Source organism: Micropterus dolomieu, linkage group LG01 (assembly GCF_021292245.1).
Source record: "Micropterus dolomieu isolate WLL.071019.BEF.003 ecotype Adirondacks linkage group LG01, ASM2129224v1, whole genome shotgun sequence".
Classification (NCBI taxonomy): domain Eukaryota; kingdom Metazoa; phylum Chordata; class Actinopteri; order Centrarchiformes; family Centrarchidae; genus Micropterus; species Micropterus dolomieu.
This window is the reverse complement of record NC_060150.1, coordinates 28,050,688-28,070,511: the sequence shown is the minus strand read 5'-3', so window position 1 is coordinate 28,070,511 and position 19,824 is coordinate 28,050,688. Positions and strand designations below refer to the sequence as shown.

Genomic DNA, 19,824 nt, shown 5'->3' with positions numbered 1-19,824 from the left:
TTAAAAATCATCTATTAACTTCAACTGAACTAATTTGAAAGTTAGTAGTTACATTATTTAGTTATAGACTCAATTATTTCATGTTTCATGTTGCACATCTAGCTGTTGAAGTTTGGTAAAAATGAATACAAAATAATAATTATTATAGAGAGGTTGCGATGGTGCAGTGGATTAGACCCTTGTCTTTGATTCCCACTGCAACACATCCATTAAATAAGATATTGTCATGGATCCTGCTTTACCTTCCATGTTAGAGCCGTCGCCAGTTTAATCGGGGTGTCAGGTGGTCTCAGTATATTTTCCTGCTTTTTTGCCCTTTGCCAATCACATGCCTGATTATTTAACTTAAATAAGATTATTTAACGGCTCTGGGGTCTCCATAGTTGATCTGATGACCTGTTAAAACTATATCCGTAAGATTGCCAATCGCAATCTGCTACGTCATCACGTTATGTCACGTTATCAACAGGTGCAGGCCCCCGAGCAGATCTGACCACCTGAGAACATTTGGCACCTACACCGTACAGCAAATCCTCTCGCTTGTCTCTTTCTCTCATAAACACCGCAGCACAAATCTGTCCAACACAACGCTGGCAATGGCATGGGTGTAAATTTCATCTCACAGTACCCCCCTACTGTGAGATGAAATTTCTCAAGAGCAATTTTTGAAGGGGAAACAAATAATAGCCAAAATTATACTTGTAGGCCTATAGGATACGTGTAAACAGAGAGAAGTCTTACTACTATTTTTCTGGTCAACAACACAAAGCAATAGATGTTTAAATATGACTTAAGTTCATAGGTTCTCTCCTAACATCATAATGTGCAAAACCCAACACAATAGTAGATCTACGGTATTAGCCTAATAGTGGTTCACACACAGGATTATCGCTGTAGTAAGAGATGCACAGATTACTTTTTTCCTGGCTGATTCCAGTTACTGATTTTTTTTGGCCGATTTCATTTCTTTAAAATTGGAATCTATATCTATAACTGACAGCATACACAAACATTTTTGTAACTATTTATTGGAAAAATCTATATTTATTAGGATCTCCATCAGCACCAGTATAAATGTTAGCTATTCTCACTGGTCTTAATAGTATGGTCATACTGAAACATTGATCATAAAATAACATTAGCATTTTCACTGGAAGGAGCTGAAAATAAATTGCACACCATTTAATTTATTTATGTGTTTAATCTAATCACAAACTACAGTAATCTGCTCACCTTGCTTTTCCCGTCAGACACACAAGAACTCACCCACACCTGTCGTCTCTCTCTCTTTCTCTCTCTGTCTGCTCTGACTTTATTTGTCAGAAGTTTTATTTAAAAGAACTTGCGTTTGGTTTTTCACCCGCGATTCCGTTTTCACAGCAGCAGATGAGCCGCGTGTGGAGGAGGCTTGTTGTTAATTACAGATAGAGACCACAGTGGTATGAATGGCATCGTCACCAACAGCTGTGTTCACTGTTGCTTTACCTGCTCCCTGCTCTACAATATCCACCGTGTCTCTTTCTGTGTGTTTCTCTGCAGATGTAAACAGTGAGCGTTGCATCTTCTTCACTCTCGCGAATAACTTCCACACACCTAAGACATGTTTTGGCCTGTGTGTGTGTGTGGCTGTGACATGAGGTTACTGTCTGTGCACACACGTGAAACACGGTGCATAGTGTTTGTAGCGTTCAATGTAACTGGCAGAAAATTGGATATTTGACACTGTTCGGCCCCGGTCACTGGTCGGAGTCGAAAATAAACGGCCTATTTCAGTCCCCAGCTGATCTATCTGCGCATCTCTAGCTGTAGAAGAAGAGTTACAATCCAAAAAGCTGTTAAACAAGCTATAAGCTAGGTAATGTTATAATAACATAGAGGGCTCATAGAAAAAAAATTGGGGTTATCATAACTTTTTGTCATGATTAATTTATTAATGACTCAGCATCATCTGTATTAAAGACAAAATAATCAGTTAAGTGTTTGTATTTGTATTGTTTTACTATTTACACAATTGTTTTAAGTATTTATCATTATATTATTTGATGGCTTTTAAGGGGGGGACATGACCCCCCGACTCCCCCCGGTGATTTCCGCCTATGTGTGAGACCCAGCTTTAAAAAAGTTATTAGTAATGAGTAACGGTTTAAAGTACATCAAGGAACATCTGGCTCGTGATGTAGCCTACAGAACATTCTCCACTGAGTTATAGGCTAAAACCTATAAGCACTTATACCTATAAGCAAAAATAAACTACAGAAGTAGTTTGAAAGGGGGACTGTTGCTCTATTGTTCTAAATAGACATTACATTGTTAGTGTACAGTTGTGGTTATAGTACTTGCTTTTAATTTGCTTTTTCCAAAACAAAAACATTTGTTAAACAGTTAAAAGTTTTAAAGTTTGTATAAATCAGTGAATTATGTGTGTTTTAAAGTGAAACTATGTACCTTTTGAAAAGAAGAAATAGCACATTATTTCTCATACAAAGTAAAAGTTGAATTCCTAAGCTACAAATTGTTTTTTGTTGGTACGTCCTTACTCTGGCGTGACCACTAGCATATGGTGGCTAATGCTAGCAAATCTTAAAAAATATTATAAGTAAAATATTGCTGTGTAACTTATAGTCACACAAGATGATTAAATATACAGTCAGTGAATATCATTATGCATATTTGTGTGTGTGTGGCTGTCTCCCTCTGCCTGTAAAGATGCTCCAGTGTGTACACACCGATGCCTTCACTCCTCACACATGAAGTCAGTGTGAAAACGGAGGCGGAAGAGTAAAGCTGTCCTGTTTTAGCGTTGCCGTCTGTCCTGCGCAGCCTTGCCAACATGCGGACATAAGAACATACACTGGCTCCATTGTATTTTTGTCTTCAGTGTTAACTACGAGTGTTACCAGTAGTAAATTGGCTAATAAATAAATGGTAAATAAGTGACACTGCACTGGAACAATTGAAAGTATTTCCAAACCAAACTGCTTGGCTGTACTGGCAAGCCTACACTTTTGGTTCAACGAAAATAAACCTTTACCTTACATTTCGGCATTTACCTGTAAAGTATAAATAAATAGCCCACAGTGAGTAAAGGATTGTGTGACTAATATGTCAGCTAGAGGAGAGTCAGCGCTACAGATCTGGAGATTAAAACAGTGACGTCATTAAAACGCTTATTCATTAGAATGGGATTAGCCGTTCAAGTCACACATGGGAAATCAATAGTCACCACACGGACTACAAATGATTTTACATACAGCATGGCTTCCGACAACACAAACATGCACCTATACACACAGATGCACTAAGGTAAATATCAACCAAAGCTTTCCGGCTCATTTGAAAATGCTTTATTAAACACAGATCACTCCTTCTCATAAGGCAGCTGATCTCCTAATAAAGTTAACCCTTCAATCAATCCGTTTACCATTGTTTTCTTACAGAGACCTCCTGGGTGAAAGAATGTGTTGATTGCATTAGGAGTTTACAGTGTGTTAGGGTGTCCTGTGTCCACCTTTGCAATATAATCAACACAACCCATACGCAAATAACTGCACTGCTAAGTCAAAATAGGTTTTTGCCACTCATTCATGGACACACCGATGGCAGCAAGATGTCCAACCATTGGGAGTAATTTGGGGTTCAGGGAAGGAAACATTGGCATGTGGACAGGAGGAGGTGGGGATTGAACTGCCAACTCTATGATCAGTGGACCTGTTCTACCTCCTGAGCCACAGCAACCGCATTATACGTCAGTTTGCACAGAGAGGTGCGTTTATCCAATTTAGTTTTGACCCATTTGACAGATTGCAAAATCAACCTATAAAATGAGGCAGGATAAAAGGGGGAAATATTTGATTTTGGACAGAAAGAGTGCCAAAAAACAACAACCTTAACCCCATAAAGTACCAAAAGGTATGATCTGGCAGGACTGACCTGGTGATCTTGTCTGTGCAGGACATGGTGATAAGCTGCTCTCCCTGTAAGATGCCATCCCACGTCTGGACAGGCCCCCGGCATCGCACCGGCACTGTCCCCTCTCCGGACTCGATTTTGGTTCGCAGGTGGCTGCGGTGCTTTCTCATGAGGTGTCGGCTGCTGTGTACTGCCAACACAACACATACATACAAAATAAACCAGGTCAAAAAAGACATCAGCTAAAATAAGCTGGAAACAGTCAACATTTGTCCAATATTGATTTTAATGTATTATAACAAATCATCCATTACATTTACACATTAACTTTTAAGTGTTAGATTCTCTGTATAATTTGGGGTGTTCTCAGCTATTAATTGTCGGTGTTCATGTGTAACCAGCTGCATAGACTAAGGTTAAAAGTTTATCCCGTATTATGGTAATCTGATAAGCAATAAAACATTACTATTATATATTTTAATAACATGACAGGTACAGATTCCAGCGGAGGACAAATATTGCAATTCCTTTCAAAGCATAAGTTTAAATGAGGTTAACGGCTTCTTTTAGGGAATCAAATATTTTATCTTTGGAGCGTTGACTACCTAACTGTTAATGAAGTAAGTATTTGATTAGACTGCTGGACGTACAGAGCAGTCTGTGTATTGGAAGGAAGGTGAAGGAACAATTCCCCGGGATTTAGCTGTTTTGATGCACCATCGATGCACTTAGGACACTTTCTATTCATTGTCTGATGTTCAACAAACAGTACAACCCTCATCTTTTTAACCCCGTTAGCGAGAGCCCAGGCCCTTGATCCGTTTAAACCACTTTCATGTGGTTTCATGTGGGTGTACAGGGCTGCATGACCTCTACAAGCGCTAATGCGGTGTTTGGAAACCATCTGCATAGTATCAGAAAAACAAACAGAATCCCCACATTTTCAGGAAGAAGGAAACATCTATATAGTGGCACAGAATAAATTATGCTGTTCAGTAAAATTTCAGTATGGATACCTCCCTAATAGGGTGGCCAAGTGTACATATATAATAACTGTTTTTATTTAAATAACCTCTCATTTCTTTAGGCTTAAGCTCCACTTCCTTGTCTCTTCCTTTCCCTCACTTCCTCCATGGCTGTTGCTTCGGCTGATGTGACAGCAGCTAAAAATTAAGCCCTGACTTGCAGCTCAGAAATGTTTAAGAACAGTCAGGAAAAAGGTACTAAGTAATTTTCTAATCTCTGAGAGCGCACAGCAGAACATTTAAAAGGTTTAATGACCAAAAGCGTCTAGTTCAAAGGCTTCCCCAATGACAGCATCATATTTTCTCCCTCTCTCTCTGTCCATCCTTACTGGTTTCACGAATACCTCACCATGTTCTGTGCTGTAGTATATTCATAGAGCTGGATAGCAGCTTCATTGTCAGTGATGAAAGGAGGGGGGAAATATATACATTCTACTGATGGAAAGTGCAGTCCAGATTACATTTCTGAACTCGTAGGCCACCAGAAAAATGCTGGGCAAACCGTCTAAATGAATATACAATTTATTTCCAGTGGGTAAGCAATAAAATTTCATCTAGTCAGCACAGCGTGGCTGAAAGAGGCCAAAGACGATATGTGACATGAAAAGGTTGCCGGCTTCTTGACAGTGTCTGAAGAAAAAAAAAGCAGCGTAGTGGCTTTCAGAATATCTGCCTGAGAAAATCATCTCTCTATAAACCTAAGAGAATGACTGACAGAATGATATGATAGAGAAAATTAAAGTGATTACATTAAATAGAAATGCATGATATATATTAAAAATACCACAATTTAAATAATAAGTCTTTTTTTCAACTTATGTAAAAAGAAACAGGGAAATAAAGCCTTGGTGTCTTACAGTCAGTGGTGATTTCATAGGGTGAGTTAAGCCTCCCGTCCCCACACGGCGAGGTGCTGATGTACATGTGGAAATGGACGTCGTCTCTCAACCTGTAGCCGCACTCCTTACGCCGCACAAATATCGACTCCTCCCAGTCCTCTGGCCTTTTACTTTAGTAGCAAAAAAAAGAAAAGCAAAAAAGAAAACAAGTACGAGGGAGACTGATGAGAAGGGTGGCACCATTCATCAAAGCATAAGAAACACATTTCCACTTTTCGTTTCCAATGATGAAGTGAGGCAGAGATGGAGAGAGATAGACACTGGCCCTCTCTAACCACAGTCCATTCTCCTGCTGTCAGACAGACTCCTTGCGACAGACTCCTCACGAAATGTCTCAGGGGAAACAGAGAGAATGGTCTATACATGCTTTGCGTTTGAGTCATGAAGGTGTCATAATTAAGTACTATGTTTTTTCTTTTCAGTATTATCTACTAAGTAGCTAATGTTAAGGTTAACACATCAAAGTCTGTACAGTCAGCAAATTCGTTGCTTGGTATCAGTAAACTCAGACTACACAAAGGTCCAGCAGTCAAATTCACGTGAATAACACGCTTTCTGTCTGACACACCTTTAATGCTAGCAACTGCTACCTGTGCATAATGTTATATTGTAACAAGAAAACACGGTAGATATGATTCATTAGAAAAGATGCTGAAGAAGAATAAAAAAGTCTGCCAGATGGATTAGTGATAATCGTAGTTTGTCGGACAGCTAAATCAGAAGTATTCTAATCCATTAACAACGAGCTGAATACTTGCAATATGGCGTATAAGGTGACACATAATAAAATTTAAATATCTACAAATATATATAAATGCACACATAGTATATTTATCACAATGCAAAGCACGATTGCACTCTTTATATAGAGTCTGTCCTTTTACTTAGTGTAAATATGGCAGTTCTGGCATTTTGTTTTGTCATTGCATTATGAGTTATCTTCCCCATTAGCTCAGCTTCAAAGTCTCTGTAGCTGCCATCCAGCATTGTTCTTAGACAAAAAGTCACTGCTCTGTATGCAAATATGACATTCAACAATCTAGACTTCTAGCCACTAATCTGATGAATCAGCCTAGCTTTCGAGTTCCTCAGGGAGTTCAAAAACATAATATATGCTTATGCACTGGAGGTAGGAGTCAAAACTCACCAAGACTGTCTCTTCATACTGGTAAAAATCTTCGTGAGAGTTTGTTTGCACTAGAGCATGCTGTACAGGTTGCAAAGGCACACAAAGTAGCTACACTTAAAAAAGTGCTAAAAACAAATAGGCCATTGAGACCCTAACATGAACCAGTTGAGTGTGTGATAGTATGCTTAGTTAGCTGAAGAGAGCAGCGCACATATGGCTTGTTGATTATTGAAAAGTCTCTGATGAACAAAGCAGTGCTGTTTCCATGGAGCTTATTATAGAGGAGAGAGCATTCTTTGGCACTGCAGCGGGAGGTCACATTAAACAAGATATGTAATGCTATTACGCTTACTGTAATGCATAATTTAATGTAATGCATGTTAAAATGGTTGCCGGCAATTTGGAAACTAAAGTCTATAAACCCTGCGCAGCCTGTTGGCAGCAGTCTTACTTATTGATATAAGCTAAATATATATTCACTTGTGGTATGTAAGTGAGTACATTTATTAAAGTACTATGCTTTAATACAATTTTGAGGTACTGTGTATATTAGCAAAAATGCTGCAAACATCGTCAGTATTAATAATTCAATTATATAATAATAGTGTACATTTATGCGTATAGCCACTGTGTCAACAATGGTTAAAAAAACAGTGTAACAGTATCACTAGTAGCAGTAATAGACTCATTTGGAAATTTAAATGACTCAGTAATGTCAGTAACATTGCAATATCTAGCTTATGTTAGATAATTATTATTAGCTTACATTTAGCCACTTTAAAGTGCCGAAATCCAATTTAGTGATCCTATTTTAGTCAAAACTAATTTCATTGTGTTTATTTTCAATGTAGAGTTAAGAGAGAGTTTTTTAAAATTAAAATAAGAAAAAAGGTCTTTGGGGAAAATACTCTTGCTCATCTCAGACGGCTGGAGGGGTGTGTCCCTGTCTGTGTTTGACTGACGGCAGCTGGGAGGCTGCCAGAGTGCCAGTACTACACCGCAGGGAACAAACTTGTTATCTATATGTGATGGGCAGAATGTGCTGCTGCTGAGCAGCCACATTTAGGGTGACCAGATGAGAATAGGTAAAATTTGGGACAGGATAGCTAAAATTAATAACTCTTGTTCAGGAAGCTGTCATTAGAGAAAACACAATGACTGTGCTGTATGCAACATTGTGAAAATCATGATCCATTATACACAATTTATTTAATTTTATTCATTTTATCAGTGAGGTGCCTATCACATCTTTCTCTGCTACACTTCCCCTGTCCTCGCGACTGCAACTTCACTATCTTCATCTACATAAGAAAACAATAAGAGGTGTCTTTAGCGTCATGGCTATAACAACGTTAAAGACAAAATGTCCAGATAGCCTACAGTTTCTGCTGTAGCCAATGGAGAGCCGGAACAGTGCCCATTTGTGGGCAACACCAAAAGAATCAGTATTTAATGTTTTATATGGCTATAAATAATCAAAACTCAGGTTTATTTGAATTTTCACTACAAACAGGACAGGATTCGGGACAACTGCTTGTAATTCAGGACTACCTAAAATGTTTTGGGACATCTGGTCACTCTAGCCACAATAGGTATTTAGCCTGCAAACTGATGTTAGCAGCGTACTTTTCCCCAGTAAATGTGTGTTTGGTGGCTCGTTCAACAGCCCATGGTGCAGCACAAGACTTGTGTTAATGTTTGTAAGTTAGATAAAAAGGAGACTCTCGCAAGAAAGCTGATGTGGGTTGTTGTTAGGGTTGTCTGTGGCTTTTCTGTTGTGTAGCAGGCTGCTGTCTGGCTCAGTGGGACCATCTGCCCCACCTATGATAGAACGCTGATGTTATTGCTTTACGCAAGATTTGATTGGCTGAGCCATCATGAAACCGAAAAAAAAAAATACTATTATTTTTACTTAAATAATATAAAAATCTTCCACAAGTGATTTACAGAGCAGGTCAAAAAGCAATTTAATTTTATTTGGACAACTGCAGCAAGCTGCAAAACCACTGAGTTCATTGAACCGAGGGGATGATTTATTACTAATGATTTTAACTTATAATCTTTAAGAGGAATAATGTGTTAATACGTCTTTCAAAAGTTACATAGTCTTGCTATAAGTATATTTTGCTGATAATATTTTTGCACTTGTATGACTTGTAAAACTCATGTGGAAGTATTTTTGCACTGTTGTATTGCTACTTTTACTTAAGTAAAGGATGTGAATACTTCTTCCACCACTGGTTAAATTCATCTTAACCCACATGATCCTGATTTGACCTGTAGAAGCTCTATAGCTGCATACAAATCAATATCAACTTTGGTTTAGAGCTGAAATGATTATTCAATTTAGTAAATCAACAAAAAGTGAATAGGTAACTAGACTGACCCCCCAAACAAACAGACAAACAAACAGACTATGTAAATACTTGTTAGATTGATTGGATGGTTGAATCTTTAGGAAACTGTGATGGGAATTTTTCACTGTTTTCTGACATTTTATGGACTATACTATACTTATTCGATTAATGCCAATGATAATAATCATCTGACAAATCAATGATAAAAATTAGTTGCAGCACTACTTTAGTTTTGAATTGGTTATTTGAAACTTGCATAAAGAATAATTCTCTTGCTATGTAAAGATCAACATTAGAGGATTTTAATCCAATCAGCATAATGCTTTAATTGTTTTCTGAGTCAGCGTTAAAAAGAAACCACCCTCCATGTTGTATTTTTGGCTAAAAGCAGAGTAGTCGTTTCCGCCAAGTCAGCAAGGAAGCATGATGAAGGCAATTGATTTTTCAATAGTAAGCCAGCCTTCCAGACTACCAATCGACTAGTTAGTTGCTAGCGAGCATTATCTGGCTATTTCAGGGGATTAAGAATGTAAATACCACAGGGGTTTCAAGTGCAGCACTCAAAGAATGTCTGTGTGTCTTAAATATACAGCAGAAGACAGCTCTATCACCTCAAGAAGAGTTCAAGTTGAGAGTAGAGGAAGCGTAGCAGAGCTCTGCGGGCCGTGACTTCAGCGTGACAGTCATTGACCACTTGTCCCTGGTCACTCAGATACTCCCCGTTGATACACTTAGTGCCTGTGGATAACACCACCACCTGGGCGTGCCTCAGGTCCAGACCTGTTGAACAATTAAACACAGAAATATGTTATTGTGCTTGTCATGCCTTCCATTGACTACATTGATTGAGTTTAATAGTAACCTCCAGTGTTTAATACCAAATACATGTCCCTCCTCAACTTTCTGTATGAGGGAGGCATTTTGTCAGAAAGAAGTCCAAGAACACACACACACATTCACAAAGGAAGAAAACAGACTTGAATTCCTTTGATTGCTGAAATTATAAACAGGAAACAGTAAGGTGAGCAAAGGTGAAAAGGCAAAGGTGAAAGGTGCTCGGACAATACATGCAACTATTTCCCTGTTTGCAAGATATTTATGTATAATCAAAAAAGACTAGGTTTGGAAGAGAACATAAATAAATCGTATGTCAGAATTCAACTAATTTGTGTGGGGCAGAAGTGTCTAGAATTTTCTTTTTTTTTTTTTTACTACAGTTGCCACAAGGCCTTTTCCAGAAAAAAGGCTTGACAAAAGAAGATCCTGCACACTGCTCTTGCTCAGCATCATAATTTATTGATCATACGAACATTTCAGTCCTTCTGAACATTTGTCAAGAGGTCCAGAGGGACAGAAACATTAGTATCATCAGTAAATTGTGATGCTGAGTGTTGGATGTTCGAACATTTCTTTTTTGAAAAAATGGCCACAATAAAGACTGGAATCTGGGATACAGAATACATTTTCCACCAATAAGGTCACCACACTGTACGCACCTGTGCAGTTTAACAGTTTTACACTTTTCCAACTTGGCCTAAGGAAGTAGTGAATACACATTTGGCATAATTATGCCAAAAATGTCCTGGCACTACTGTATAAAACATTGTCATGCCAAGCCCAGTATGTTTAGAGGGAAGTATCATAAAATAAAATACAGGAACTGATAAGATACAAAGAACAATTTTGTTGGCAGTAAAACATTTCGAAAGCCAATAAAATGCAACAATAAAAAGTAATGGATGGATGGCAAAATACACCTCAGACTGAACTTGGTCACTTCTTGATTTAACAAGGTTGGAAGAGTTCCCTTTGCTCACACAATGAAATGAAAAAGAAAACATAAGAGGAGAACAGGGTAAAAAGGTCATTCTGGTTATTTCCATAACCACAGTTCTCTGAGTGAGCATGAGTGAGCGTCTCCTCAGAAGCTGCTATCACACCACACCAGCCAGGATTAGTTGGATCCAAGGTGTGAGGGAAGAGACCCTCCACCTATAAACTGGACTGGCACCATCTCTTCACATTCAACCGCACACTGGAGGTAGCTGAGTCTAAAAACAGAAAAGGAAGGATACTTTTCTCCATATTTACTCTCAAACCCACATTGAACGGATGCTCTCTGTGTGACTTTGAGTAGAGTAAGACCCTATTTGTTTAACCAGAAGCAGTTGCTATACTGCTCTTGTCAAAGCCACTGGTTAAACTGTCATCCTCTTTAAAAAGGTCTATATCAGTAGGGATCCTTTTCATAATGTTGCAAGACACTTATCATAACAATCCGAGCCTGTCAGTGGCAAAAACAAGCACTTTAGTTTGCCCGCAAGGATTACCTTGCAGCCCTGTTTTGTGCTCACTCAGTACTTGACCACTTTAAAGAAAAATTGTCTCAGTCACATACACGCAAAAACATACCCCAAAATACCCATGTTACCCTTTAATGGTGCTGCAATGACCCAATCATTGACATACAGTATGTGGTCACATCCAAGGCTCTATAGCCATCTGAGTAGTCTTTGTCCTTCCTCACAACATTATTTTTCGCATTTCTGTTTTATTGTAAAAGTGAAAGCTGGAGAAAGACAGAAAATGCAGGGGATAGGGATAGAGAGAGGACAACATGAACCAAAGGATCAGGGGTCTCATTTATTAAACTGTGCGTAGAATCCTCACTAAAAAGGTACGTGTGCCCAAAAGGCAAAAATGGCGTACGCCAAAAAATGTTCAGACTTATAAAACCGTGCGTACGCACGCTTGTAAGCAAGTTCCCTTTATAAATCACAATTAACTTGAAATGTGGCGCATATGAAGGAGCGCCATGTCCGACCCTTCAAACGCCCATAGTTGCCTATAAATGGTCAGTGAAACGCCCCTCATTAATATTAATACGTCCTGACTGCAGGAAGAAAAGGAGGCAAATTCTGACAGAGAAGCTACAAAACGAGATTCAACTCAGTGTGACACTGACGTTCTTGTAGTGACATCACTGACCGGAGGGGGACACAAACGCGCAAGACAGGATGACCCAGGTACTAATTTGGAATCCCTCGTTTGAAAGGTGAGTAAACCAAATGCATTTCACCTGTGTTTAAACTTGTATTTAGGACACACAAACACTCCACTCACTTAACGAGGCTGGTGATGAGTTGAAAGAAATAGCCTATGACTTGTTGTAAATGACAATAAAATAGTGTTATTTTTCCATAATGTGTTTTTACAAGCAGCGCATCACATCCACACGCTTACGCACAGCATTTGGCTCGGTAAGGAAACGAACATGTGATAACAATACATGAAACTATGCTCTCGTATTTGCTCGACTGACGCATTGAAAACGGCATCAATTTAAATATAATTTATCCTCCTGTTCACCTTATTTATGAGAATAAATTTCAATGCATGCAAGTAGGCCTATTAGTTTCCTGATTAAACTGTCCAACATATTTGAGGTGTTCTTTTGCAGAAACAGATATCTCCGTTTGTGTTTATTATCCTCAGGCATGGTTCTTTTTGTGCGCCGCAGATGATCTTAAATTATGTTTTTTTATTGTGCACTTCAGGGAAAATCAAGTGTATTATTATTTAGAAAGGCTTTAAGTCTATACTACTCAGAGGTAATATTTCGATATATTTTACACAATAGTAGGCCTATTCATTTCAAACAGTTTCATCCTTCTGCCACGTGAGTCGCCGTTTCTCATTTCTCCTCTTTATGTGCGTAGGCATGGTTCAGAGTTTACTTACGGGACGCACATTTTCCCGTCAAGTTTATTTTTTATAGATCACAACCTTTGCTTGGGAAGTGGCGTACTCACGTTTCCAGCCCTGTTTTGTACGTACGCACAGTTTATAAATGAGACCCCAGGGCTGGAATTGAACCTGGCCTTTTGCAGTACAGACCTAATACATAGTATGCTCTCTAGCAGGTGAGCTACCAAGACGCATATGCCTGAACATATGAACATTTTACAAACACACCTGGAGGACTAGATACTGATAGTTTATTCTCTGGGAAGGAAACCTATTATGTCCTCTTTGGGATACAGATACAGGGATCCACTACAACAAATGAAGTGAACAAATCATGAAGGCCTAGAAAACACATTGAAGGAGGTTATCAGCATGATGCTTCTTCCACCTGAGTCTTCCTTACCATGGACCTTTAGAAATCAGTACCCTAAAATAGGCATAGCACAGCTGACCAAATGTCAGTATACTTCACAGCCTTACCATCCTACCACTTTTGCTACTGTTTTATATCCATGAGACAACTGCACCTAAAACTGAGGTCCTGGGATGTTATTAAAGTAAATAGGAGTTCCTCATTCTCCTATATGACCATCACTGACTAACTTACTGACCTTGAGGTTGTATATTTCTAATGCCGGGAAGACAGTTGGGTATAGAGAATGAGGAAGGGATTTGCTGTTGCCAGACGAGATTTTTTGAATGAGCATTGCTGTGGTGTCAGGCAAATGTATGGGTGAATGGTCTTTACCCTTCCGGACGACATTCGCTCCATCCCAATCTGTCTAGGACAGCATGATAGAAGCTTCTAACCCATCTTACCCAAGCAGCGTTTTCAATGTGAGACATGAACCAAATGCTATGAGAGAGATCACAGATCACAAAGTCTTCCAGTCTCGTGTTGGTTTTCCGTTGAGAAAAAGACACTTTTCTCAGTGAGGATTCAGGCCAGTGCAGGGCCTGACTGACTGACTGGTGGTGCAAAGGGGAGAGAGGCTGGATCAGCACATTAACGGCATGCAGTTCCTTCCTTGGGTGCCACAAATCTCTCCCATCGCCTCTGAAAGTCAGGCCTCACTGGCTTCTGTCAGACCTGCAGGCGTCGCCGGCCCGGCGCATGAGCTTTTATCAGCCTCGGCCCAGATGGCACTGCGGCGGTAGAGTCTTGACACCTCCACTGATGAGGAATGGGAAGGAGGGCAAGGGAGGAAAAAGTTAAGGGAGAGATGTGTGTGTAGTGTGTGTGGGGGCAGTTTAGGAAAAAAGAGCATAGAGAAGAAGAAAGGAAAGTCTAAGATAGGGTAAAACAAGTTCAACTTTTGCCCTGAAACTACAGCAGAAAGCTTCAATTCAAGTCGTCAATATTGTATCTCCTTTAGCTCTCATCACTAACAGCAACACCTTTCACATACAAGCAGACATGGGTACATTCATAATAGCAGCTTTAAATGCTTCATGTAAGACTGGTTTCAATGGTTAAGACATTTTGCAAAGAGACTCTCTAATTCTGTATCTTTAATAATAATGGACCCTGTTCAATGCTTCTCTAGTGAATCATTATACATCTGTTCACTTACATGTTTTACTAGCATCACATCTTTGCCAGGGTGTAAACAGGACATTAAAATAATTATGTATATGCTGTCTATATAACTTAGATCAAACTATTAGAGGTATCTTCATGCTCTTTCCCTTTCCTTTATTGTGTAATTATCTTTTTTGTACATGTAAGTTTGTAAAGTGAAAGTGCCCAAAGTCCTCCTGAAAGGGAGTTACCATCTCCCACAGGAAACACTGCCCCAGAACTGCCAGAAAACAGCTCGACTGTGTCCAGCCTTTACTTCCGTAACCTATTTGTGTCACTATGCAACACGTGTCATAATGCCCATCTAGCAGCTAGACAGGCAAGCCCTCAAATCACTGATGGGGAAACACACTGAGCTGCAGCACACACAGTGACAAGACGTCCACCCACCTTTCCAAATGTTAGCTACCCTCCAAGGCAGTCAATGGACATAAAATTGTTACCGTGATGTAGAGACAGTGCACAGTTAAAACTTTACATGTGAAAGGTGCATTTCTTACAAATTTATTTATTACTTACCACTCTGAAAATTTTGCTCCAGTCTAGGTTGCTAAGTTTGGGAACATGTACAGCTGAACTGAAGCCTTGGTTAGCGGCTTGTCAGGACCCGCCCTACTCTGCTTCTGATTGGCTAGTATTCCTTAACTATGTACTGCACATGTGCAACTCCCAACCAAATGAGATGCTTCACTCTGTTGCTAAAACAAAGCCTTCAGCACAAAAGGTTAAAAGAGATACTGCAGCTATGTGCAGTGTGACAAAAATATGGTGTTTTTTGAAAATGAAACCATGTAAACCTGTTCTGGTACAACCCCTTACATTAAATTATGAATCTGAAAATGAGCATAATAAGACAACTTTCAAGCATCTTTCAACACATTTTGTTGTAAATATCACTAATGGGGGAATAATAAATGAAGGTCTAAAACAGAGCAGGTTGAACCTATTGTACTACTGCACAGAAAACAGAAGATTTATGACTGTACAGAACCATTCAATCTCTATATCATGAGCTGTAGTATTGCCATACCCTGTAAGCAATGCACCCCTTCTCGGTGATAAAGCAAGTTCAAAAAGGTAACAGACTCTCCCAATTTCATTCTCCTGCTTTTCCTTGCCGTTCCACTTTGCGATTGTTTAGATCAATTTTGCAGTGGATAATTTCTGCTGCGCTGCTCACTACCCTGCCATGAAATTGGCAGAGAGGCTGCCTTCAGTTTGCAGGAAAGGGGAGAGGATGAGAGATGAATGAAAGAGAGAGCTAGAGAGAGAGAGAGTTAGAGAGAGAGAGACACACAGAAGAGATAGAGAGGCCCACAGGCAGTGTGCTGTTTTTAAACCAGGAATAATCAGCTGCATCACAGAAATACAAAAAGAGAGGGTCAAAAGGAACAAGGTAGAGTAGAGTCAAAGGCCTGAGGCACTCTTCACACACAAATACATCTGTTACTGGTGATTCAAAGATGTCACACCCCAGGATAACAGCATTGTCAAAAAGCATGTATATCACAGACTGAGACCTGGAACTACTCACTATGGTAACTGCACTATACTGTTCAGTGCACAATACTGTCAGCGGCCTTTAACAGGAAGACAAAGCACACAATGCCTCACTATGGCAACTCAGGAGGTAAACACACTTTGTGACAGCACATGGAACAGAGACTTTTTTGTCAGGTGAACATAGGTATTTATTTAACACAAGTATTTTGATGTTGCTGAACTTGGCTGCACCTCAGGGGGCGAAGCTAATGGGAATTTTGAAGGCGTTGCCGACCAGTGTGAGCAAATTGCACTCACATTCAAGTCATTTTCAACCAAAATAATCACATTCAAGATATTGCCAGCCTTTTATGAGGCTAAGTTGGCCAGTTTATCGTAGTTGAATCTGGACCTACTGATTTCAAAATAAAGAGGTGAGATAATTTTATTGTTCATGACTGATGTCAGCACCTGTGACTGAAGTATTCTTTCTAAATAGCCCTCTGCTTCCAACTTTGCCATTGATTGTGCCACTGAGTCACAAAAACAGAACCTAGTGTCTCCTTTAACAAAGCGGGGCATTACAACCAGAATAACTCTTAAGCTGAATGTAAAATCTGAAAATATTTTTGCTGAACCAGTTTTTTTAAGTACATAAGAGTTTAAGTCATCATGTTTATCAAACAGCAACAGCATACGTATGTTTCACCCCTGTGTTCCTGCCTAATGTTCCATTACTTCCACCCCACAACACTGGTTCTCCACTTGCTCTATCTGCATGTTGGCAAAATGGCCTCTCACACCCAGACTGCATCACACTACATTACACAGCGCTGCAGCAGACTGTGAGCCAGTCTTTTAGGCTATTAGACCACACAGCCTCACATGAATTCATATTTTGTCTGAAGGAGCTGGCCTCTTCTGGGAAAACAATGTTTGGTGCAGCAAGGTCATTAGTGTCAACAAGGGACAAAAAAACATTAGAAGCAATGGCTATGCTCCATATGTGGTAGGGGTGGAGCTGAGATATCCAGACTTTTTAGTCTCTAATAAGTGTCCAGCTGCAAAAACTCTGGATCCTAAAAGTCTCATAATGCGACTCTGTAGCATCTTTCATTCGGCCACTTGAATGAAAGATGCTACTGGTTTCGTAAAACCCAACATCTTTTACACCTCTAGTTTGTTACGCTGGCCTTCTGTTAAATATTTCTCGCAAGCTGCTTAAATATGAGGCACTAGCCAAGATAACATCATCATCAGGGTTATCTTGGCACGGGCATTTTTCAAACATTGGAAAGTTCCCCGAAGAGCTACAGAAGGAAAACAGTTTTTGCAGGCTTAATAGATGAGTTAACTGAACTTTGTGTCTAAAAATGATGGAATGCCCTTTCATTTTTTTTCCACATACTGTACTAAAGCTCAACTGAATGAAACTGTTATGTGTTGCAATCAAATAAATATGATGTTACAGTGCTGTCATTATCAGTCACTCAGAATAGATGTGAAGTACCCAAAAGAAAAAGTGCACCCCATCGAAGTGATTTCATTAGTTACTGTTATAGTTATTTATTTATACATTCCTCTTATCCTTCAGAGGAGAGAAAACTGTTTGTTTCTATATAGAAGTGATATACACTATTACTTTTCAAGATCTTCACATTTATTTCGAAAATATTCTTGAAACAAGTTGATTTCTATAGGGAAGAGGTCTGTCAGCAATTACATATTTCAAGAGAAATGTGAGGGCAGATTGCTAAGAATACTTTATTGGCAATCATTATTAGGAACCACTGGGAGAGTCAAACAGAAAAATCCAAATAAATGACATTACCATGAACTTTGATCCATTTTGACACAAGGCACGGCAAAGCTATTATCTGAATCCCTTTATTCTTTATAATATGGTTTTTAAAACGGGGAACATTTTCCCCAATAAGCCACCGATTATCTCTGGGCCCCATAAAGCAGACATTAAAACATTTTCTTCTAAAGCAGAATGAGCTCTCAAGGTCAACTTTTAGTAAACTCATTTATATGCCATTTAGGTTGAGCTCCATAAATCCTATCTTTCATCACAAGATGTTGGATGAATGCACAGAATGGCATCCGACATGTGTCATTTGAATGACATGCTCTAAAAATGCTCAGCACTTTCACAGAAAAAAAACAACAACAACTTGGCAAGAGTAGAGAACGCACCCTGTTGAATCTTTATTAGCTTTAACAGGCAACCACTCTGAACACATGAGGGTGTCTTTGTGAAATGCTGCTGAAGCTCTCAAATCTCCCTCTCTGCTGCAACACACCCTGGGCACATCTCTGCTAATTTTTGCAAGCTGTTTTGTTGCCGGATGTGATTATTGAACGTTAAAATTTGCAGCAGCCGGAAAACCAGATAAAGGGTAGAGAAAAATCCCTATTTGAAAACGGATATGCAGACTAAGAACCATAGCTTAACCGTCATTTGTAATCAACTTGTTTGAAACCCTTTGCTCTTATCTCTTTCTTTGAGTCCCTGTGGTATTTTTCCCCACTCGGAGTCTCTCATCCCGCCGAATAAAAAGAGCCTCAGAAGAAGATTCTCTCATCCCACCCAAACAACAAGTAAAAAAAAAAAAAAAGAAAAGGAGGAGGAAGGGGGGTCTTTTTTAACGTTTTCCACGTGGACGTTCCTGATTTTTCATGTCTCTGAGCACATCTGAACACTGTTTACCATCTCCAGGCACCCAATGTTATCTCAGATCGATTCAAATGAGATTTTCCACACTATTTGACAATGTGGGCTGGTGGTTTACTTTGGCGGTCGTCTCACAACTCTCAGCCTGGTGGCGAGGCTAATCTCACTCAGGTTGCGGCTCAACTGTTTCGGCGGGACTCCAGCAAGGGTGGGGGTTTGCTGTCTGTATACGGTTCAAAGCTGAACGTTGATTAATATTCTTGAGGCAAAAGCAGAGGCATGAGACACACAGAGAAACAGGGGGTGGCGTGAGATGGGAGGGGGACGGGGGAACAGGACTCCCCAGTATTCCTGTCAAGTTTGGTGTCTGACTGTACGGACACTGGCCACCACGCCGCCGCTGCTGCTGCTGCCGCCTCACTGTGAATACTTGGCAGCCCTACGTCTGGATCTCTGAAGATAACGTGTGCTATTAATAAACAAACAGAAGCAATTACTGGGAGGCAGAGGAGAGGAGAGGGATATTGGATTAGGTCAGGATGAGCGGCGGTTTCACTGAAGACTAAACTGATGAGCTGCAGCACTCCAAAGACAGCAGAGATACCAATCCCTCCTCACTGACCCCTGCACCCCCACCGCCTGCAGCCACACAGGGAGATAACACTCCTATGTGTGTGTATGGATTTGTGTGTCAGCACTCCACATGTGTAGACCTTTGTGCATTTGTGTGTGTATGGTCATTTTTTTTGTTATATCCCGCCACAAAAAGTGAAGGCCCTGTGATTTGTAACATTACTTCCACTGTATGTCTTTCTATCTACTATTGCTGTCTAATCTGTCAGTTCTGGTTCCATTTCTAGGGGTTACGGTGATTATTTTTAAGTTGGGTGAGCATTCTTTGGAAACCCAGTATTGTGTTAAGTGATGTTTTAGGCCCTGCAGTGGGTATCAGACTTTGCTGTCATAAATCTACTGAGCCTACTAAGAAAGAAAAACGGTTTCAAGATAAAGCTGTAT

General features: G+C 39.8%; 2 protein-coding genes across 4 annotated transcripts in view; one reads left to right on the top strand and one right to left on the bottom strand.

Annotated features, from left to right (window-relative positions):
- LOC123979218 (WD repeat-containing protein 37-like) overlaps positions 1 to 19,824 on the top strand; it is a 1,096,407-nt gene that overhangs the window by 17,673 nt on the left and 1,058,910 nt on the right. The gene's annotated exons all lie outside the window — the stretch shown is intronic.
- Positions 3,714 to 19,824, bottom strand: part of adarb2 (adenosine deaminase RNA specific B2 (inactive)) — a 171,363-nt gene continuing 155,252 nt past the window's right edge. The window contains exons 5-8 of the mRNA XM_046048636.1: positions 9,931 to 10,099; positions 5,792 to 5,943; positions 3,931 to 4,099; positions 3,714 to 3,720 (exon numbers count right to left, since the gene is read on the bottom strand). Coding sequence (XP_045904592.1) covers positions 3,714 to 3,720; positions 3,931 to 4,099; positions 5,792 to 5,943; positions 9,931 to 10,099 — 497 coding nt within the window. The remainder of the gene's footprint in view (positions 3,721 to 3,930; positions 4,100 to 5,791; positions 5,944 to 9,930; positions 10,100 to 19,824) is intronic.